Raw genomic sequence first — 24,324 nt, forward strand, 5'->3', positions numbered from 1 at the left:
CAAGTGACAGCTGCAGTTAGTTGACATCTGATAAGAGACTCCAAAAAAGGACTGCCTAGCAAGTCCTTCCCGAATTTTTGAGCCACAAAATCATGAAGAAAATATACTGGCTATTTAAGCCACTAAGTTTGGCATAACATGTTCACTCAAAGAGCAGCAATAGTAACCCAAACTATTTATCAACCAATTTAAATTTGTGTGTTTATTTATTTATTTATCTTTGAGAGAGAAGGGGGTGTGGGGGGGGTGGGGGGTGGACAGAGGATCTGAAGCAGGCTCTGTGTGTACAGCAGAGAGCCTGATGTGGGGCTCGAACTCATGAACCGTGAGATCATGACCTGAGCTGAAGGCAGACATGTAACCGACTGAGCCACCCAGGTGCCCCATTCATCAATTTAGAAGAGAGTGGGAAGCAAGGGGAAAGAGATGGGGTAGATAAACAAGCTTAGGATAGCAGGGCGGAAGGCCAGAGTATCTGAATTTTGTTTTATGCAGTGTTCCTATGTACACTATGCAGTGTTCCTATGTCCTCTGCTGTGCCAGTCTTCTCTGCAGATGGTGTGGTTGTAAGGACCAGAGCGGAAAGTAAGAGAGAGGGGCCTGGAACCAACAGATATCTGTTCTGTCAGAGAGATGAAGGAGCAAGTGTGTCTGGTCATAACTGTAGCTGGTCATTATTAGCTGACTGAGTAGCGAGGGGTCTATCTGCTTTTCTTTTCTTTAATTTTTTAATGTTTTATTTATTTTTGAGAGAGAGAGAGACAGACAGAGACTGAGTAGGGGAGGGGCAGAGAAAGAGGGAGACACAGAATCCAAAGCAGGCTCCAGGCTCTGAGCCATTAGCACAGAGCCCGATGCGGGGCTCAGACTTGTGAACCACGACATCATGACCTGAGCCGAAGTCGGACGCTCAACCAACTGAGCCACCCAGGCGCCCCCATCTGCTTTTCTTGTACAGACTACACAAGGCCGCAATGGGGCTATAATGAGTGTCACTAGTGAGTGGCCAATTTAGTTGTCAGTCTAGAGGTAGTATAATCTCTACCTTATTAATATTTAAAGTTCACTTGGTCTATCTCTTTCTATCTAAAGTAGCACTTTCATTTGTTCCATCCTTTTTATCTATGATCAACACGTATCTATTTATCCTATGTGTAATGTCTCAGAAGCAAATTGTGTCTACTTTTTAGTTTCTTATTTTCTACAGCAGACTTGAATAATCATAAATCATACAGCAAACACATTACAACAAGCCCCTAGAACAAGCACTTAGATCAGGTTTGTGATGTTCCACTTACTGGCTCAAGCAAGTCACACAGCTAAGCCCAGTCAATGTGGGACAGGTCTACACAAGGGAATGGACACCATAAGACATGATTCACTTGGACCACCATTGTAATAATGTACCACTAACACAGCTAGGCAATGGTTGATCCAGTTGTCAACCTTTCAGCAATCTGTTTCTGGAGCCCCCCCACACAACTGGTGTCCTCGAGGCTGTTAGGAACCGGTACTTAGTCAAGAGCTTCTCCAAACCTCACTTCCCAGGCCCCACCCCGAGCCCAATGAATCAGAATCTCTTGAGGGGTAACAGATACAGGAGAGAAGGTGGTGGTACTCCCCAAAACTTCAGACTGAAATAACTCCGCAGAGGATTCCAGCACAGAGGGTTTCAAAAACAAGACAGTCTCAATACGCAACTTCATTTCCCACAGAGCACATTTTTTTTTTTAAGTAATCTCTACACCCAACGTGGGGCTAGAACTCATGACCCCAAGATCAAGGGTCGCATGTTCTTCTGAGCCAGCCAGACACCCTTCACAGAGTACATTCTTAACTGTCATAATTACATCAGAGACGCTGCCTTGAAATTTTTTTTTAAATAATTTTAATGTTTAAGTTAGCAGTGGTTCTCAAACTTTTGTGTGCAGCCATATTAACGGGGCGGGGGGGGGGCTGTTAAAGCACAGATGACTGCCCAATCCTCGGTTTCTAATTCAAGGGGTTTAGAGCTGACTAGGGCAATTTGCATACCTTACAAGCTCTGCTGTGGGGAACCACACTTTGAGAACCACTGAGAGCAGTAGGATGATTTAGTGATAACACTGACTCACGTTGAAATATTGCACTTCCATGATTATAGCACATTTACGACATACAAGGTCTTGGGCTGGTGCCACAGCGGATACGATAAGGATAAGATTTGGATCTTGATTGCGCTTGAGCAGATTTACTCTTTAAGTGGATCTATTCTCTAAGACAGGAAGCCTAAGTATCATTAGATAGGTTCGGATAAAGGGGCAATCTCCTTTCTTTGGAGGAGATAAAGTTAAGGCTGGAGTAGGAGACCCTTCGAGCTGGGTCCTGAAAGAGAACTAGGTCCTGGACACGTGGAAAACAGTGTTGCATCACAGGATTCTTTTCGCCTGGGCAAAGAGAAAAACAAAAACAAAAACAAAACAAACCTTGACAAACACCCGGAAAAGGTCTGTGACATTCTTGCCTCCCGCTCCAGCATTAACGATCTGCAAGCTGCTGGCATCAGAACGAGGAAGCGTGTTTTCCGTGTCACGGCCTCAGTCTCAAACCCTGGCCTTGCCCTCTCCCTTTGGAGCTCCCAGAGCGGGTGCCTCAAAGACTGGACTGAGTGGCCGAGGCCTCAGTGGGCGGTGCCTTGCCAAAGGGCGCGGCTTAGGCGCTTCAATCCTCAAAAGCCTGAGCAGGACGGTGCGACGACCCCCGAGAAGTGGCGAGGCCCGTGCCTGGCGAGAGGGGCCGCACGCAGCGGCGCCGTTCACAACGAGCCCCAGGTTTACGCAAGGCGCTAGGACGGGCCGGTGGCAGCGGCACTACCCTGTCGAGCAAGAACTCCAGATCTGTTTCTTCCCGTTCTTTGCGTTGGACTTAAGGGTGGCGGACGCCAGCACAGAGGACGCGAGCCCTCGGTTCCTCCACCGTCACGCACCGAAAGGGGCGGGGACTCTTGTGCACCCTCCTAACTCTGGAGAGAACACAGCCCGGGAGCCCGCGGACTGCGCCTGCGCGGCCCCGCCCCACCCCCCCTCGCCCCGCCCCCCCCCTCGCCCCGCCCTGTTAGCCCTTCTACCGCCGCTAGGGGTATCGGTGCTGCTGCGGCCTGAGAGCGCGGCGGCTTTGAGGGCGCGGGAGCCGTAACGAGCGCCGGCGAGGGCAGGCAAGAGGGTGGGAAAGCCGGCGGGAGCGGAGGGCGGCGCCGGAGGAGGGCGGCGCGTGGCTGACTCATCCCTCTGGAAGATCTAACTGACGGAGACAAACCCTCGTCAAACCCGCCCGCCCGCGCCACCCCTCCTCAGCCGGGAGGCGCCCGCCCGCACCGCCCACCGCCCTCTCCCCGCCCGGCAGCCTGGGAGAAAGTTTTTCTTGTCGGAGGGACCCGAGCCGCCGCGGGCCTTTCGGAAGAGAAGGGGGACAGGAAAGGAGGCGACCGCCGCGCGGGCCCGGGGAGTGCATGGTGCCCGGCGCCTCGGCTGCCAGTCAGGAGGACATCGGGGCGGGGTCGGGCTGAGCCGAGCTCCTTCTTCCCCCAGCCTCGCCAGAAATCGCTCTCCCGGACTGCCGCGGGGGTCCCCGCTCCTCAGCCCGCCATGTCCCGGCTGCTGCCGCTGCTGAGGAGCCGGACCGCGAGCAGCTTGAGGCCGGGCCCGGCCGCCGCGCCCCGCCCGCCGTCCTGGTGCTGCTGCGGGCGGGGGCTGCTGGCGCTCTCGGCCCCCGGCAGCTCCCGGGGGCTGGGCACCCACCCCAAGAAGGAGCCCATGGAAGCGCTGAACACGGCGCAGGGCGCGCGCGACTTCATCTACAGCCTGCACTCCACCGAGAGGAGCTGCCTGCTCAAGGAGCTGCACCGCTTCGAGTCCATTGCCATCGCCCAAGGTAAGGGGGCGAGTGAGGGGCGAGCCCGGGGCCCGGCGTCCCCATCCCGCGGCCTGCGCCCCAGGAGCCCTCCAGCCCCTCGGCCCGCCCCCACCCCCCTTGCCTGACTGGCCTCGCGCCTGGGACGTCCGGGCCCGGGAGGGGGGGTTACTTTTCGCCTCCTGAGTGTGTCCCCAGGGCAGGTAGGACAGGAGCAGATCGTGCCAGGCAGCCAGGACCAACGCTTGGCTGGTTCCTCCCCAGCCTCAGAGGCCGGAGCTTCAGCCCAGATTGTCAAACGATTCTGTTTCGATTGTGCTTTGATTTATTGTGCGCCTCCCCTCCCCAGCCCTCCTGTCCCCCCTAAGCCCTTGCTGCTTTCTTGTGAACGTGCAGCTACGCAGGTGCATGCCGTGCCTGCTCGGAAAGAGCTACCAAAACCCGAGAGGCAGGAAGAAACTTTCTTGAAAGGTTATCCAACCAAGCTGTACGGGTGTCCAAAAGAAGGGATATTGCTTCCTAAGGCAGAGATGCTCTCAGCTGTGTGATTGCACACACTTCTAGTTGTATTAAACAGCCAAAGGAAACATTTTCCTGGGAAATGGAAAGAATGAATCAAACCAGCAACTGCAGATACATAACTTGCAAGCCCGTATAGGTTCGGCGCTGCACAAGTTCAACGCCAGTTGTTTCCCCAGAGGTTGAAAGAATGTAGTAAGAATGTATTTTTCTGGCAATCTGTGGCTCTACAATAAAAAGCAGACTTCTGCTTTAAAGTAATGTGGAATGGTGAAAGCAAAGCTATTTTTAAGCTGACATGTTAAAAAAGGATATTTTTAAAAACGAGTGCAGAGTGCTGTAGGTCAGAATTTGAGAGCAGGTGGAAAAAAAAGCTAAAAATTCAGAAAATCAGAAGGATGAAAGGACTAAATGATTAATTCCATATTAAAATATGTTTGCAATTTGAATACAGTAGTACAGACAAAAGACATAATACAGACAAAATATATAGCTATTTTATTTCACATTACGATGTGTTTGACATTTTTTAGCAAGTTTACCTCCCCCACCCTGCCAAAGTTGGTAGGTGCGTAAACATCCCATAGATTCCGAAGTTTAAAGTACATTGATTGAAACATGGCATTTGGTTAGCCAGAGGCACTTGAAAGTGCTTCTTGGGCCAATAATACAGGAATAGAAGAAAGTCATATAAGTGTGACTTACCTATACTGCTTCTTCAGAAACTTTCTCTTACTTGTGCCTTTGAACTGCTTTTTTTCCTAGATTCAGGTAATTGCAGAACAATTTATAGTACTGGATATTCCAGACAATGTCCACCCCTAGGGCATTTACAGGAGAAATGTAACTTCATAATCAGTTCGGTTATTAAATGTGTAACCATGCCATTATATGAAATAATAATCAAATACTAGTTATTTGTAAGGTATGTTTGTATTCATTGTGTGGTTTAAGATATTCAGTTCTGAAAATGTGCTCCTGGGAGAATACAGACAGTCATATATGCTGGAACATTAATATTAGGAATATTTTCTCCATGGGCAACACTTTTGAACATATATTGGGCCTAGGCTAAGTAACTTCTTAGAAATTCTTCTGCGTTAACATTGTTACAAGTTTCAAGGGCCTTATTAATGTAATTTTATGATAATTCTTGAAAAGCATATCCTGTGTTACAACTGGGTAAATTTTACCTGATACCTTATTGTTTTAGCACATGGCAGTAGAGATGCTACGTTCTCCTGGGAAGATAATTTTAAATTTGACGTGGTTTTAAGTATTTGAGAAAGGACCTATAAACTTTAGTCAGTGGAGGTTACTTAGCATCAGTTAAACTTAATCAGTATGGAAGTTATAGGAGAAAGAAATCAGTAATTTGTCTCCTTTGTTCAAGATAAAAAGGGAAAGGTATAGGAAGTGAAAATGCTTGTCTCCTGTTCATAAGCTAAAGAACTTCAAAGTTTAAATCAACTGTTTTTGCCAGTATTGATGACTAAATCATTGCTCTTTGACTCAGAGGATACTTACTGATGCTGCTGCTTTAGTTTTTAGTACAGTCTTAGTGTTCCTTATTGTGTTCAATATCAATATATACAGTTCCTATGGAGATCAGTGAAATCATTTTTCCCAAAATGAGTAACTCCCATGTTTTTCTTTTATTGTTGCTTTTTGAATCTTTTTAAATACCTGATTCATGTACTAAATGTATGTGTACTAAACATACTTTCTATTAAATAAATTATGTTAAAAGGACTGTTTCTTGTTATAGGAAGTCTTACATGTTCTTGGAAAGTGTGCTTGTATAATCGAAAGAAGTGTTTTGGATTTGGTGTGGAAACATTACAGGAAAAAATCATCTATGCTTTGATCTGGCAGTGGAATCTATTGTTGAAATTTGGTACATTTGCCCTCATCGTTCTTAGTGCTTATCAGTAGACATGTGATACGATCTGTGATAAGATAAAGCTTTACATGATTCTAAATAGATAAGATGAGCTGTGTGGGATGTCTTATCATAGTTAAATAGGCTATTGTGATTTTCAAATTACAAAATGATTTCCTTCTCAATTTTAAAAAAGTTGATGTTGTGTTCTCAATGTACATGCTCAACCTAATCTCTCTTCTTCTAGAGACAGTCCATATTTTCCCAATAATTCTCTGTTGGCTCATTGTTTTTATGACAGGACTGGCAAGCTGACATTAGTATAGTTGCCTTTCAATCTTAGCCAAGAGTTTTAAAGCAAATTTGTCTTTTAAATTTTTGCAATTATTATTTCTATTCATAGTTGTTTTTTGTTTTTGTTTTTGTTTTTAACTTTCAAAACATATGAGTTGGTTTTTGAAGGACAGGCGATGCTCATTTTATTAGTTATACATTATTGTGTAAAACATAGTGGCTTAAAACAAACATGTTTTTTCTCAAAGTTTCTGGGGATCAGGAATCTTGAATCAGCTTTGTGGCATGTTTCTGACGGGGTATCTCATGAAGTTATAATCAAGCTTTTATTTTTATTTTTTGTAATCAAGTTTTTAGCTGGGCCTGCATCAGCTGAAGTCTTGCCTAGGGCTGGAGGATGCATTTTCAAGAAGGCTCACTCACGTGGCTGTGGGCTGGAAGTCTCAGTTTCCTGCCCTGTGGACCTCACTACAGGGCTAAGTGTTCTCAAGACATGGAAGCTGGCCTCCTCCAGAATGAGTGATGAGAGGCAGAGAGAGGGCGCTTAAGCTGGAAGCCACAATCTTTCATAACCTAGTCTTAGAAGAGAGAGTCCACTTATTTTGTCCTGGTACATTGTGGGAAGGTGCCATACATGGTGCAAATACCTGGAGGTAGAAATCACTGGGGGCCATCTTGGAGGCTGCCTTCCGCACTTACTTAAAAGTGTTATAACGAATGTTTATTGGAGAATTACACAGCAAGATAAGAACTGGCTTTGGGGAAGGCACAGTGAAAGATAATTGAAAAAAAAGGAGCTTCTTAGGGAATTATTTTTGTTAAATGTTTACTCCAGGTACTTTTAAAAATGAGATTTCTTTTACGTAATAGTAGATAAGAAATGTATGGAGGTGAAAAGAGCAGTTTTTCTATTAATGTTAGATCTTAATCACTTGCATTTTTTTCTATTTCTCTGTATAAGTGGTAATTTGTATGTTTTAAATTTGCTTTTTTTTTTGCCATTTATCTACATCCATATAGATACACCATATAATTCTAAACTTCAATCTTACAGTTCTCATCTTTTGTGGATATTCATTTAAGGTAGGATGTTTCATTGTGAGAACTTGTCATATACAACAAGAGGCTTTTGGCAGAATGAAAGGCCAAAAGATTAAAATCTGATATTAAAGTGGATACCGAGAATGCTTAAAAACAAGACTTTTTTCATGGCGTTCTGATTCACTGGGGATCTTGGACTCTTAACAAGAGTATCCCCGTTTTTCTCAGCCCATGGTTATGTGAGAAAGTAGCAACTCAGCTAAGCTATTGGTTTCTGGGATGAATTGGAGATAATTGTGGCTTTTGCTCAAAGAGAATAAAAAAAAAAGGGCAAGAAAAACATTTCATATTCCAAATTAAGATGTGTGAATAAATATATTTCAGAGACTTGGTTGAAATGGTAAAAGAAGAATAAGGGAGGTGTAGCCCAAACTAGACCCAGCAAGAGAGGAAGAACCAGGATGGGGATATGAATTGTGAATTGAGTCAAGAGGAATGAAAGATCTCTAATAAGCTGAGAGCTGCTGAGGCTGCTTTTCCTTCTCCTCCTCCTCCTTCTCCTTCTTCTCCTTCTCCTCCTTCTCCTCCTTCTCCTCCTTCTCCTCCTTCTTCTTTGCCTTCATCTTCTCCTTCTTCTTCGCCTGAGACCTTCTATATCTTGGGCCCAGATAAGTTATGAAGCCTTGCTATAATCTGTTATTTACCAATATGGAAAGAGCCTAGTTACAGCAGTATATTCCAACAAAACTTAATTCTGAACACTTTAGAATTACTGGCATAATGGAGTAATCTTATCACTGGGGATTATTGCCAGCAGAACATAGCTAACATAATAGGATTTTTTTCTTCCATTATAAAATGTATATATGCTGTTTGAGAATCTCTAATCATGACTCATATATAACTGGATGTTCAGGGTTACGTGTGACTTAGAACAACAACTGTTCTCTTATATTTCATGATTTTGCAGCTCAGGAATATAGGGAGGGCTTGGCTGGATGACTTTGTTTCATGTGGCGTCTGTGGCGGTCCCTCCATAAATTTCAGCTGGTAGATGTGCTGGTGGCAGGGTCCAAGATGGTTTTACTCACATGCCTGGTACTTTGGTGGAGGTGGCTGGAAGCTGGCTCATCTGGAATGGTTGACCAGAGTAGATGCGCATGACCTCACTAGCACAACATTCTCGGGGAGACTGTAGTACTTCTAAGATTGGTCATGACTCACAGAGAAAAAGTTCCAAGAGGGTTATCTATGTAGAAGCTGTAAGACTTTGTATTAGTTTTCTGTTGCTGCTGTAACAAATCACCACAAATTTATTGGCTTAAAACAACACAAATTTATTCTCTTAGAGTTCTAGAGGTCTGAAGTCCAAAATGAGATTTAAGGGGCCAAAATAAAAGTGTCAGCAAGGCTCAGTCCTTCTGGAGGCTCCAGGAGAGAATCTGTTCCTTGTCTCTTCCAGCTTGCAGTATTCCTTGGTTCCTGACCACATCATTCTAAATCTCTGCTTTGGTTGACACATCATCTCCTTCATTTACCTTTTTGCTTCCTCCATATAGGACCCGCAAGATTACATTTAGGGTCCTCCTGGATAATCCAGGGTAATCTCACTCTTTCAGAATCCTTAATTTAGTGACACCTGCAAAATCTCTTCTGCCATATAAAATAAGGTACTCACAGGTTAGAGGATTAGGATGTGGACATTTTGGGGAGACATTATTTAGCCTACCACAGACTTGTTATGACCTAGTCTTGGAAGTTCCAGAATGTCATTTCTGCCACATGTTGTTGGTTAAACATATCGCTAAAAGTCTAGATTCAGGGAAGAGAAATCAGGAGGTATTCTATGTACGTGACCATGCCTAATTGTAGTTTATTCCTTTATATCAGTATGTTAAAAAAATTAATCATTTCTGTTGGAAATCTTTTATCTTTCTCTATTAATGCATACAATTAACATGCCAGGTATTTGTTTAAGACTTTAGAACATTCATTCTTGTACTGAGTGGTAGTACAGTGATTCATTTTATAAGATGTAGAGGACTCCTTCTGTCTCAAGATTTCTCAGCCTTGGGCAGTACTAACATTTCAGGCTGGACAATTCTTTGTTGTGGGAACTGTCCTCTACCTGGGGTGTTTAGCAACATCCCTGTCCTCTACCCACTAGATGCCAATAGTGCCCACCCACCTTCCTCATCCCTAGTGTGTCAAGCAAACGTTTCTCCAGACATTGCCACATGTTTCCTGGAGGAGACTGTGGGTCGAGGAAAGGAGAGGAGTGTAGCAAAATTGCCCTGGTTGAGAGCCATTGCTTTATATGAAGTGCTATATGGCTGTCTCTTCTTCAGTCCTCTGTCTTCTCTCTCCTCTTCTTTTATCCATTGGTACTTGCTATTATCAGTGTATTATCTTTGCTTCAAGCTTATTGCTTTATTATACATTTATTTTTCTTTGGATAAGGACAGAGAAGTAACTCCTCACCTCCTTATCAACTCCTCGCCTCTCTATCAAATAAAATGAGTTTTATGATAACTGTTTTCCTTGATTGTGGTACCTCTTAACTTCTAAATTCTTGACCAAATTCTAAATATTAGATGTTTAGAAAATATGGCTTCAGAAAAGTGAAACCCTGCTTCAGTTTAATTCACCAGTCATTAATTTTGTGGTGTCTGTCTTAGTAATCTCAGTAGTCACATATTGCTTAATTTTTGTGTCATTTATGACAAGCAAATTTTTATAAACAATTTTGTAGATAGGAAAATTGGAATAATAGATCTGCAATTTATAGGGCCATCTAGAAAGGTAGGTAGAACTAAATGGATGATCTCGTGTGTTGGGGATGATCTGATATTGAACCATTATTAGTGAAGATTGTTTCAGTTTTTCTAAAAATAGTGATGAGTTTGCATAACCACACTCTTGTCTGGTTTTCTTTGGCAGGTCATAGTGTAAAAGTAACTGGAACAAATAGGGACTAAATCCCTGAGTGCAGATTTTATTAGCATCTTTCTCAATTCAGCTGAATTAATTAGAATGTAGATTTATAGGACTCTGTCTAGCCTTGTCTTTGACTCGTTGGTTTATGTCTGTCTTAAGTTAATGAAAACAATCACTTAAGAACAAGTTGGTATATGTTAAAATATAATAAGTTAGTTACCCCAGATCATCTGGTAAATGAGAGACTCTTCTAGATAAAGGACTTTACAGGTAACAAGATGTTGTTCCCCTTAAGCTCTACTTTGATGGCTTTGGTGGTGACATATTTGAACGTATTGCATTATTCTCTACTTTAGTAAAAGTATAATGAGCACAATTTAGCTTCTACCAGATGCTGGTGTCTTTATATACTATACTCTAATGCTTCTTTGGGGGCTACTTCTGTTTGTAGGCATGTGAGTCATCACATCAAATGCCTCCAGAGCGCTGTGCCGTTGCAGTTGGCATGTTCTTTAGACTCTGTCACAGTGATGGTGAAATGTGTGGGGCTTATTGTGCCCCTCCTCCCACTCCCTGGTGCCCTCAGACTGTTCTGTTCTCATTCATCTCTTGTGGTTGTGTTAAATTCTTTTCTACTACCTAAAGGAGGTCTGCTTCTTGATACCTCTGTTATTTTTTCTAATGTCTAGTCTTTGTCGTTCTTCCGTAGTGTTTTTATTTTTTCCTTTCTCTTTCATTACTCCCCCCCCCCTTTTTGATACCTCTGTGTTTCCCAGTAGGGTTTACTCCTGATGGACATTTCAAGGTCATTACACAACTGCTCTCTTTTGTCTTTTTAGCAAGCCAGTTGCATCTATCAAGTTGTTGTTAATCTTTTGACTCTTCAGCTCTCATATTGAAGATCTTGTGTGTATTTTTGTTAACGTCTGATTGTGGCTACTTAAAGGATTGTTGTCTTAAGAACATAAAAGGTAGTTAACTGAGACATTACTATTTTTAAAGTTTTAGGGAAATTTAAATTAGAATGGTGCCCTTTGTTTACATTTTCTGTCTTCTTTCTGAATTTTAGGGTAGATTATTCAGTACATTGTGTTATTAGAAATGTTTATAATTTTAAAAACAGTCTGGCATTTTGTGACTTAACTTCTGAATTTCTATTGTATAATAGTTCTTATATTTTATAGAAAACATCCTATTACTGCCACTATTGCTGTTGCTAACATCATCTTTATTACTATTACTTAGCAATTGAGTATTTGTTATGTGCCATACTGAACTAAGTGAATTTTCATGTAATTATTTTGTTTATTTCTCTTAGAGAAGGAATTTTTTTTTTTCTATAGACTAAGATACCTAGACTAGGAGTAATTTGCCCAAGATCCTACAACCTGTGTGGCAGAGTAATTTTTAACTTGGCTTTATTTGTTTCTTACTATTGCACCTTTCGGGATATTCAGACTTGGGTTTTTTAACACACATTGGGAAAAAAAAAGTAATACTTGAAATAATAAAAGTGACATGTGCTGGTAACATATCTTAGTCTATCTTCTATATATTTGCACAATATACAACATCAGTACAAAAGCAAACATGGCATTGTTACTTTGAAAATAAGGGGAGTCAAAGTAAAATCAATATGCAAAAAAAGTTTATAAATACCTTAAAAAGTTTATAGGTGAGAATTTTGGCAGAGTTAGCAAACTGGTATTTGGGACTTCTGATGTAAATTTCTAAGCTTAATTTTAAAATTCCTTTAGTTTTTTTTTTTAAATTTTTTAATGTTTGTTTATTTTTGATAGAGAGAGACAGACCGATAGCAGGGGAGGGAGAGAGAGAGAGGGAGACACAGAGTCTGAAGCAGGCTCCAGGCTCTGAGCTGTCAGCACAGAGCCCGACTCCGGGTTCAAACTTGTGGACCATGAGATCATTACCTGAGGGACCGTGAGATCATGACCTGAGCCGAAGCCGGTCACTCAAACAACTGAGCCACCCAGGCGCCCCTCCTTTAGGTTTTGTGAATGAGTTCTTGGATTTTTATTTTTAAATATGTAACATGTTATTCATAGGAAAGCTTTCCAGCTTTGAAAATTTATTTATTTAGTAAATATTTGTTACTGTACCTACTATATAATGGATGCTGTGCTAGGTGTTGGGGGTACATCAGAGAATTGATTTGGCAAAATACTCATAAAGCTTACTATTTTGAGGAAGGAAAGATATGAGCAGTAAAGTAAATAAGCAAGATAAGTGTTGATAGTGTGTACTGTTAGATGAATAAACAGAATGACTCTTGATGTAGATAAGATAATCCGGGAAGGCCTTTTTGTAGGTGATATTTAGGCTGAAAATAAAGGATTGAGGGAAAAGCTGTCATTCAGACAGCTGAAGGAAGAGCATTCTGAGAAGGAAAAGCAAATACCAAGACCCTGAGACAGGAAGAGGCTGCACGGTGTAGGGATTGACAGGGGGCAGGCATAGGTACAACATGAAGAACAAGGGGGAGCGTGGAATGAGAGGAGATAGGCAGGTAGGCAGAAGCAAGGTTCGTCAGGGCCTCTGTCGGTAAACCGTCTGAAGGCCGTTCCTGGGTGTGAACATGAGAGTGAAGTTATGGAATTTAAAGAGCACTTGGATGCTTTTTGAGAACAAATTAGAGGGTGCAAATGCATGAGCTAGGAGACCATTAGGAAGTTGTTGTAGCAGTTTAGTCTAGAGAAGTCGGTGGCTTAGACTAGGCAGCCATGGAGACGAAGAACAGGAGATGGATTCAAGATACATATTTGAGAGTGAACTGGTAGGACTGCTGATGAGCTGGAAAGGGACAGGTAATTAAGGGAAAGGAAACAGTAAGTGATGACTTAGGTTTCTGACTACAGTAATTGAATAAAAGGTGGTGCTATTAACTGCCAGGGGGAAGACTGGGGAAAAATAGATTAGGGGTGTGTGTGTGTGTGTGTGTTTTCACATAAACCTGGAATTCACAGAAGTTTAGGCTACAGATGTAAGTGTGGGTGTTAACAGTTGCATACAGATTGCTACCTAGTCAGGGGAGAGAGGAAGGCACCAAAGGTGAGAGCCTAGGTCAGGGATGGGGCCACAGGCAAATCTAGCCACCCACTTCTTGTAAACTAAGTTTATTGCAGTAGAGTTACACTCATTCATTTATGTATTATCTACGGCTGCTTTTGCACTAGAATGGCAGAGTTGAGTAGTTGTGACAGAGGCCATATGGCCCCCAAAGCCTACAATATTTAGAATCTGTTCCTTTACAGAAACTATTTGCTGACCTTTGGATAGAGAAGAGGAAAAAAGTCCATAATTGAGACTGTGAAGCCCCAAAGTTTCAAAGTCAGAAGAGTAGGAGCCAGCAAAGAAGGCTGTGAGGAGGGGCGTCCAGTGAAATAGGAAAACCAAAGAGTTTTGAAGCCAAGAGAGAAACTGTTTCAAGAACGAGGAAATGACCTTCAACGATATATGTTGCTGAGAGGGCAAGTAAGATGGAATTTGTTTACAAGGAGGTCACTGGCGACTTTGGAAAGATCTCTGGTGGGGGGACGGACATACATGAATAGGTTGAATAGAGAATTAGTTAAAATCCTGCTTACTCTTAATTTTGGTACTAGTCTTTTAGAAATTAAAAAAAGTATTTAGCTTCTTTACAGAACAGAGGTCGGTCGGCAAATGTTTTGTAAAGGGCCAGATTGTAAAAATTTTAAGCTTTATCGGCCAAAAGGCAAAATTGAGGATATTGTATAGTATTTATATAAAAGAAAACAAACTTCCACAGATATTTTTTTTGCTGGAAAAGTTAAAAATATAATAAAGTAACAGTACAATTTTGTAAAAATTTCTTAAAGTTTATTTATTTTGGGAGACAGAGTGCGCGAGCAAGCACTAGTGGGGGGAGAGGCAGAGAGAAGGAGAGGCAGAATTTCAAGCAGGCTGCACGTCATCAGGGCAGAGCCCGATGCAGGGCTCGAACCCTAAAACTGAGATCATGACCTGAGCTGAGATCAAGAGTCAGAAGCCTAACTGACTGCACCACCAAGGCGCCCCAGATTAAATTAATTACAGATTAAATTAATTACAGATTAAAAAAAATCTGTATTTTTTTTAATACAGATCTTCTAATGAGGAAGGTGAAATTCTTTTGGGGGGATAACATTTGGTTGAATTGGGGTTCAATATTAGTGTCCCTCATTGTCAAAATTGATTGTAGATACCATGTGTTACTGCCAATCTGTAATAAGGTTTGACATGTTTTGTCTTTGAAAATGTCTTTTTCACAAAGATAGGTACCTCCAAATACTGACATGAGTCTGTAAGCCTTTGACTTTAAATGAGCATATTGATTGCTTAGAAGACTTTTATAGAATTCTATTAGATTCTTCTCCTGATATTTGTCTTTTCACATTGTATATTAATCCCTTCCAGTTTGTGGTAGGCAGAAGCTTCTCAACTGCACACAGTTAAAAGGGTTTTGAAATACGGATCTTGCTCTGAGGTTTGTAGAATGCTGCTGGAATCGTGGTTTGAGCTAGGAAAATGAAACCGCTACATATTTGTGTGGAAATGAAGATCTTGCCTCTTTTAACTTTTAACAGTAAGGGAAGTATATAAAGCAGCTCAACATTACTTGTGATTCAAACATCATTAGTCTTCCAGTGACTACTGTGGTATATTTCATATTTAAATGCTGTTTGGGATTGAATTCATTAAGAAATGTTTCCATGGCTACACCTAATTTCTGTAGCCATTCAGTGTTTGATAGTGGTTGAGGGCTGTTCTTCCAACAATTTAAATATGTAAGATCATTTCTAGCTCACTGACTGCATAAAAAACTGGTGGGATTTGGCCTGTAGGCCATAGTTTGCTGACCCCTACACCTATTTGTAACTTATTTATTGAAAACTTTGGACATTATAGTATGTAATATAAAGGAAAGGAATTGTTTTAATAGCATGAAGTGTGTGTGTGTGTGTGTGTGTGTGTCTCTGTGTGTCTGTGTGTTAGGGGCCAAGGGCAGGCCCTTCCATGATGGGCCATTTTGGCATGAAGGTTATTTTTGAGTTAAAAGCAATTAAAACCCAGCAGATTCAGGATAAAGCTCTTTACCTCCCCCACAACTTCCTAAAAAAATTAGATAGAGTACTTACTCTGGGAACAGAGCTATCCTGTGGTGGACAGGAACCTAGCAAGGCCTGTTTGTTCTAAGTCCTTTATGTCCCATTGTGTCTGAGTGGCCCAGCAAACATTTGTTTACCAGACATTTACTCTTTTTTATCTTTCTGTAAATTTCATTACTTCCCTTTAAAGTACCAGACCCTTACCCTTTGCTTCTGAGTTCAGAATGACATGTATACCTCACTTTGCCTATCTTTGGAATTTCAATGTCTGTGTGGATTCCCCATATATAATGAAATTAATTTTAATTTTCTTCTGTTATCTCGTCTCATGACAATTTGGTTCTTAGTCCAGCTAAAAGGACCTAGAAGGGGAGGGGACGCCTGGGTGGCTCAGTGGGTTAAGCGTCTGACTTGGGCTCAGGTCTTGATCTCACAGTTTGTGAGTTCGAGCCCCACGTTGGGCTCTGTGCTGACAGCTCAGAGCCTGGAGCCTGCTTCAGCTTCTGTATCTCTTTCTCTCTCTGCCCCTCCCCCACTTGCACTCTGTCTCTCTCTCTCTCTCTCTTTCAAAAATAAATAAACATTAAAGAAACATTTAAAGGGCCTAGAAGGGGACAGGAAATTTTTGCTCCACTACACTGTGTTTTATGTATATCTCAGTTCCTCCTGGTAGTGTATTATCCATAATGGAAGGAACACCTTGGGCTTATAAGTCACTTATTTTTTTTTTAGGCTCGTTCCATCATAACTGTAACATGGGTTTAATTATACAATCTTTAAGATCTCTACCAGCTCTGTAGTACATTTTAAAATATATACAAGTCTCCTTTTTTAAAAAATCCTATGAAATCAGTATATTATGACTTCCTTGAATGCTAGGGCCTTATCTTCCACTTCCTTTGTAACTCTCTGTGGAACCTAATTATACAACTTTGTAATCATTAAGTTATTTTTGGTTGGGTAACTACTACGAGTTACAAAAGTCATAACATTTTGGAAAAATGCCAGTTTTCACCATTGTAGTGCTTGATATTTTATTAAATTTTTTTTATTTAACAATTTGAGCTTCAACTGTGTACTTGCCAGACACTTTGAGGCAATTGATAGGGTTCTTAAAATTACGAAGTTTATATTTTAGGGAAGAAGGAGACAGTTTAGTTTGAAATTATAATGCAGTGTGTTAAGTGCTATGAAAGGGTGTACAGTGCACTGAAGTGCATGGGAGGGATAGCAGGGGAGCTGGGAAATGAAGAGGGGACAATGTCACCTTACAGAAAGTAACAAGTTGAAATCTAGAGCTCAGTAGGAGGCAGGTGGATCAGGGGTATATGGGTTGTAGAGGTAAGCTATCATGAATAATGCCAACATGTTTGCAGTTTAGAAAGATCACTCTGCATATAGCACTGAGAATGGATAGTAGAGGAATTAGACTAGAGGCAGAAAGAGAGGAAAATATTTAGGAGACCTTTGCAGAAATCAAGGAAAGATGATAGAGATCTGGACTAGGCTAGTGGAAGTTAAGGTAGAAAGGGGTACACATATTCAAGAGAGTTTATTTAGGAGTTAAATAATAAAACTGTTAACCGAACAATAGAATATGTATTTGATGACAGCGGTGTGAAATAAAAATCAGATTTCTGATTTGGGCCATTGACAAGATAGTGATATTCTTTACAATGGAAGGGACTGTGCGGGGGAGAAGCAGGTTTTGGAATGGAGAGGTGCATTCATGTTTAGCTTCTTTGGTATTGGGTATTTGTGAGATATGAGATACATATAAAGATACCCATTAGTTAATTAGTTGTATGAACCCTGAACTCCCGAGTAAGATGCAAATTTGGGATCCTACCCATATAGTTAGCAGCAAGGTTGGGGAGATTAAGTAGAGTGAAAAGAGAGGAAAATCCAGGAGAGAACTATGAAAAACACCAAAGTTGGCTGGAAGGGAAGAGGGAGAAGAACCAGAACTAGGAGGAGACCAAGAAGGAATGTTCATAAAGACAGGAAAAGTATCAAGAATAGTGTATCCCAGAAGCAAAGTGAAGAAGAGAGTATTTCAAGAGAGAAAAATCTGATGCCTTGGATAGGTCAAGTAAGAGGAAGACCTTGCGGGGGGGGGGGGGGGGTTGGTAAGAGGATGTCTGTTGGATTTAAAAGCATTAAAGAGACTGAGGTCTTTGTTAGAAGCAGTCTTATAAAAAGCTCTGTGGGGAGAAACCAGATTTTAGTTGGCTGCAGGAGTATTAATAAGGAAGGATTCATCTCTTAACAGGAACTTTGGATATGGAGGGCAGGAGATGTTGGGTAGTAGCTTAACTTTATCTGAGACTATCTTTTATAAATCAGAAGTCTGAATTTATTTTGAACATTTGTTACTAGTATACTCATTTCTTACAGACAGCCGTGTGTAGAATTCTAGTCCAATAGGGGCATTATTCTCATGCTGTATGAATTCACATTTCCAAAAGCCACTTTCAGATGGCACCAAAAAAATTGACTCACCATATATCAAGATAAGATTAAATTAATAAGCAGTTTTTGGGGAACTGTGTTGTATATTATAACTTTAAACTTTACTAATGGAAACTTTTTTATAGATTCATTTAATTTTTAAATCATCTGTATTTTCTTAGAACCAATACCTGTAAGAGACCAGCTTTTGTCATTTTAACACATTTCAATCGTAATATATCTTAATTGAAACTATGTTTTCTTATATTTCATAAAGCTTTAGCTATTTCATTTTTTCAGAAAGTCATGTTCTTACCAGTTATAGATTCTTAACAACTTATCCACAGTCTTACTTTTTCTTCAGTATCATTAAAATTTTCATAGAAATCAAAAAGATGATTGGAAATTCTATTTTTCAAATTAAAATACCTAAGAGATTGGGGGAACATTTTTTCCTGGGATGTGGAATTTCATTGCTAACATTGAGACAGTCTTGGGCAAACTGGGCAGTTGATCACCCTACCTGCCCTAAGGAAAATAATAGTATTTTATTTTTCCCCTTCTTGCAGATTAAGACTTTTGACTCATAGGACAGATTGCAAAAGGATCTAGGTAGAGTTTCATATTCCCTGCACGACTGCTTTTCCCCTCCTCCAAGTCTGCACCATAATGAACACTTTAGCTTTCTCTCATCTTTTTTGCATCTGGTAGGATTTCTGGTCAAAGAATCTGCCAGAAGGTGTAGAGTCTTCTCATTTATGCATACCCTTGTGCCTTCACACTGTCTCTCCAGCCTTCACTGTGCCATCACCAGTTCCCTTACCATTCTAGCTATGCTCTTGTGGTATCTAGTTGCATCTGTCGCAACTAAGCAAGTGCTAATGTCCCCTCTGTCCTTGCAGGTGTCTGCCTCTTGTTTGCTCTGTGACTTGAGTTCTCTTCCAGGTTCAAAATAAGTCAGGAATTTGAATTTAGTGTGACTTTGTTTTCACCCGAAAGGTGGGAGCAGTACTCTTTATGGCTTTTGACATCCCATAGTGGAAACTAGAGCCCTGCTTCACAAAGCTGAATGTACATACAAAGTCATCTGGAAATCTTATTGAAATACAGGTTCTATTTCAGTCGGTTTGGAGTGGGACCTGAAATTCTGCCTTTCTAACAAGTTTGTAGTGATGGCAGTGCTACAGGTCCATTGAGGAGCAGGGTTATAGAAGGTGTTTTTGTTTATGTTTTTCAGGTTGGAAAGAGTTGAAGTCATATAGATAAACTCAGGCATGTTTGAATTATGAAAGAAACCAGGTTGAGGTGCCTGGGTGGCTCAGTAGTTGGTTAAGCATCCAACTCTTGATTTTGGCTCAGATCATGATCTTATGATCCATGGGTTCGAGCCTGGAATTGGGCTCTGCACTGACAACTTGGAGCCTGCTTGGGATTCTCGGTCTGCCTCTCTCTCTGCCCCTTCCCAGCTTGCGCGCGCCCTCTCTCTCTCTCTCTCTCTCTCAAATAAATAAACATTAAGAATTAAAAAAAAAAAGAAGGATAACAGGCCAACAGATGTGAGCATGATAATGTAAGATGTGGCACATTTTGTGAGCTGGCAGAATTTTGTATTTGTGACTAAGATCTTACGGTTTAAAAAACATTCTAGCTTTTTTTTTTTTTCCTGCTTAAAGGGGCTTCTTAAAGACAAGCAAAAAATGTAAATTGTTAATACTGATTTTTATAGTTACACAATGATTACTTTTGGTTACAAATGCTGTGTGATAGATACATTCTTTTTTGCTCATCTGTTTCATTATCCATTAACATCTTTAATATTCTGTCCATTGGTTAGTTTCATTTCTTCAGTGAACCATGCCCCTAGTCTTATTCTTTTGCCTTCCTTCATTCTGTTCTTCCTTTGCTTTCCCCACTTAATTTTGAATTGCTTTTAAGATTTTGAAATAACTTCAATTTTATATATCTCTCTCTATTTATATAACAAATCTCAGAATTTCAAGTATAGCACAATAAGCTTTTTTTTTTTTTTTAATTTCCCCTGAAACATTTGAGAATAAGCTCCTGATATGATCCCTGTCATAGGTTGAGTTCTTTAGAAAGCAGTCTCTGAGACAAAGATTAGCTTACAGGAAGTTTATTGGGGAATGCTGTTGAAATCCTCACCTTCCTAAGGGAAGGGAATGGGGGGAAAGGAAGCAGGTTTGGGCAGAGGTGCAAGTAAAGTGATGGGGTCTCGGTGGAAGCCTCAGCTTACCCTGTAGAGAGTTCTACAGTTGGGATGACCCAACAACATTGTTCTGAGTTGGGTGAGAGGTCTGGGCCCCTGTCTCTGTAAAAATGAGCTATTGGATGCGGACTGCCTTGGTCAGGGTACAGAGCCTTGGGTGAGGCAGCATTCTTTGGCTGAGGCTGTCTCCCATAGTGACTGGCCACTACGAGCTGTCTCTTGGCAGAACTTCCAGCCGTTAAGGACCGACTGCATTACAATGGCCACAACTGGAATACTTTGGTGTATATTTCTCACAAACAAGAACATTGCTTTATATAGCCACAATGTAACATGCACTGCCATCTAAGTACTCCCAGGAAGCTCACTTTCACCAGTTGTCCCAACAATGTGCCTTTACAACAAAAAGATCCAGTCCAAAGTCACATGTTGCATTTAGTTATTAAATATCTTTAATTTCCTTCCATCTGAAACAGTCCATCAGTCTTTAGCTTGGCCTTGATGACCTTGGCACTTTTGAGGTTTATAGACCAGTTATTTTGTAGCATGTACTTCAATTTGATTTTGTCTCTTTCCTCATGAATAGATTCCAGTTATGCATCTTTGACAGGAATAATATAGAAGTGGTGTTATGTTCTTTTTCATCGTGTCATTTGCCCATGATTTTAATTTGTCCTTGGTCGTGTTAACCACGCTATTGTGCAAAGCAAGGACTGCCTTTATTCTAACATGTTTCACTTCAAAATTTCATAATTTTTTATTAATACATATTTTACTTTATCACTTGAGTACACTTTGATTTTACAATATTTCTAGCACGCAGATATCCCAAACCTGAGATTGCCATTGTGAAGCGAGCGAAGAAGGTATCATCAGCAGAGACCCCTGATAGTTTTGGTATAGTACAATCTTAACAGTATTGAGTGTTTGTCAGCTGTTACTGCAAATAGCAAAGCATCTATTTGACAGACTTCTTGCTTGTTTGAAATAGAATGTTTTGGTTATAATGATAACCCCCTTTTTTATTTGCACCAGTGTTTTAGACTGTCTACAGAGTATTTATTTTTATTATCTAATCCTAGACTTTGTGGATATGATGGAATAATAATTGCATGTTTAATTAACTGAGGGATTAAATTTATGACCTTAACAAGACACAAAAATTTTTTTTCAGATTCAGTTTCCATACAGCTTGGTAGCTAACTTATGTTGCATGTGCTAGTTGGAGGAATTATGTTGTGTGTGTGTGCATGTGTATGTGTATGTATGCGAGAGAGAGATGGAGGGAGGGAGAAATAAAAATAACTGTCTCTCTGTCCCTATTTTATTTATTTTTGATTACTATTTAATATAGATATATTGCCTAAGAAGCATAACACATGTATGAAAAGGAATAAAAAATATCTTATGGAATGATTGAAATTTTATAAGAATAAAGGTTAAATGCAACTTAGTTTTCTTAGGCTGTATATATACTGTCAAGAGCAAAAACCAAAGTGTAAGAGCTTAAGAGATACGTAGAAACGTAGTGCACACACACACACACACACTAATATTTCCTGCAAAAAGACCCCAGTATATTCTACTTGGCCATTTCTAACGTAACTTTAAAATTAAAAAGTTTTTATCTCTATGTATATGTAGAAGTTAACTGTTTAATGGAAATGTCTTTTTAAGAATAAAGTTTTAATTTTGAATTATTCTGAAGATTGTTTACTTAGCCTTCATTTTTTAGGACAAGGTAGGGAAAAAGGAATAATAGTGATTCTGTAGATGATGGCAGATATCAGTAGGAGGTAAGATGCTGCTGAACAATAAGTACTTAATACTTGAACTTGACCTGTCCATGGTTACCTTTTGAGACTTAGTCTTTAATTGTATCTCTGCTCACTGTAGGATGCTTCTTTGTGAATATGTTTTTCAAACCCTCTATTTTTTTATCCCACTAATTATGCAATAAAGAAGAAATATGGAATGAGAATCTTAGAGCTGGCAAGGATCACAAAGACCTAAACTCGTTTTTTGTAACATGAAATAGATCTAGAGGGTTTACGACATGTTCAAGATTTGGCAACTAGTTACATATACATCACAAAGAGGTTAGCGTCAAGTCCTTTGGATTTTTAAGTCAGTGTTCATTTTGCTATGATAAATTTCTTCAGGATTAGAAGGGACGATTAGTGCTAGACTATAGGGTATTAAATTGTTCTGAAACCAGCAGAAACCCTGTAATTTTCCATTCAAAAAATGTTCTTTGGTAACCATAATATGTCGGTTCATTGTCTCCTCTTTCTTTTAACTGTGATTGATTTTTGAAATATGATTTATCTGAAAGGAAATTACTTCTTAGGACCAGAAAATAGCAATTTGAAAGGGATACTAATATTTTAGTTAATTGTAATTTTACTTCAATTTCAAATATTAATATATGACCAATGTATGTATTAATATACAAGTGATTCTTGGTTTTCTATGTTTTTCTATTGAGATTTTATTCATTGAAAGAGAAGTAGAACAAGAGAATGTTAATCTGGATTCTAGATCCAGCTGTGTAGCCTCAAATAAGTCACTTAACATCTCTGGGCCTAAATGGCTCCATCTTCAAAGTGGAGAATTAACTCAGTATTTCTTAGTGGGTATACTACTGGCATTTGAGCTGGATAAATCTTCATTATGAAGGACTCTCTTGTGCATTGCAGGGTGTTTAGAATCTCTAATACCAGTAGCATTTCCCAGTCACTGTCACATCCAAAAGCAACCCTGTTATTTGTGAACAAGGGCTGAGGTATACTCCATGTTGAGAATTACTGGCAGATGGTTTCTAAGGATCCTTTCAGCTTTAACATTCTGTGAAATAATTCTTTGAAGAATGATTGAAAAGGAAAAAGGTAATTCATTGACTGAAAAATCTCAGCTCCTTTCTAGTATTAAGCAATTTTATTTAAAAAAATTTTTAATGTTTATTTATTTTTGAGAGGCAGAAACACAGAGTACCAGAGGGGGAGGGGCAGAGAGAGAGGGAGACACAGAATCCAAAGCAGGCTCCAGGCTCTTCTGGACTGTCAGCACAGAGCCTGACGTGGGGCTTGAACTCATGGCTGTTGAGATCGTGACCTCAGCCGAAGTTGGATGCTTCGCTTAGCCGACTGAGCCACCCTGGCACCCCTAAGTAATTTTGTTTTAAAATGAATGTCTTCTGGGGAATCTAGGTAACTATACCCACAGATATCTCTATTACTTATCCTGTTCTAAGATGAAATATTATGTTTTTCTAGCTCACTTTAAGCTTTCCATCTATAATACAATGTATCTATGTATAATATACCTAGCCATATGATCTTCTCAAGTTTCTTAAAGTTACATACTATCGTCTGTATGTAATAAGTAAAAGTAAGATCTGATTATTTTATGAGTTATACTGTTGTTTTTATCTTAGCCTTTTTTAAAAAAGGAATATCATTATATATAGTAATAATTATTTCCTTTTTCTGTCTTCCTTTGGCATGAAGGAAAGGAAGGAACGTAATCTCTGTGTTAAGTAGTATATATAAGTGTATGTATACATATATTCATATATATATGTATATATAATATATACAAGTTAGACATGTAAAAGCAACAACAAATCAATGTTTGATTATCCTAAAAAAAAATCCTAGGAAATGACAGATAAGAGAGAAATAAATTATTGTACTTCTAGTATTTACTCTTTTTTAAGCCAGAGTTAAGCAGTTAACAAGCTAATACACTAATTATGTTAATAAAAGTGATTATTAATTGGGCACTGTCTTCTTCATCATTACTGCTGGCCAACTCCTGCCCTCAGCTGTTACATGACTGGCCTGCCTCAACCTGGGAATGGGTTAATTGCAGTGAAGTGAATTAGATACCAGTGTAGGTTACAATGAAACCCCAGGTCCCATGTTATGTTCCCCAGAAGTTAATGAGGTAATAGTATT

General features: G+C 40.1%; 1 protein-coding gene across 5 annotated transcripts in view; it reads left to right on the plus strand.

The window, feature by feature from the left end:
* The first annotated feature begins 3,099 nt into the window (after positions 1-3,099).
* The window catches only part of TMEM65 (transmembrane protein 65), a 52,607-nt gene continuing 31,382 nt past the window's right edge, over positions 3,100-24,324 (plus strand). Inside the window, exons 1-2 of one of the 5 annotated variants that reach the window (XM_053208562.1) lie at positions 3,100-3,909; positions 21,182-21,262. In XM_053208562.1, the coding sequence (XP_053064537.1) occupies positions 3,624-3,909; positions 21,182-21,262 (367 nt within the window). In that variant the 5' untranslated portion in view covers positions 3,100-3,623. The remainder of the gene's footprint in view (positions 3,910-21,181; positions 21,263-24,324) is intronic. The other 4 variants (XM_053208561.1, XM_027063944.2, XM_027063943.2 and 1 more) reach the window with 4 other exon arrangements.

The sequence above is a fragment of the Acinonyx jubatus genome, chromosome F2, assembly GCF_027475565.1.
Source record: "Acinonyx jubatus isolate Ajub_Pintada_27869175 chromosome F2, VMU_Ajub_asm_v1.0, whole genome shotgun sequence".
Taxonomy (NCBI): Eukaryota; Metazoa; Chordata; class Mammalia; order Carnivora; family Felidae; genus Acinonyx; species Acinonyx jubatus.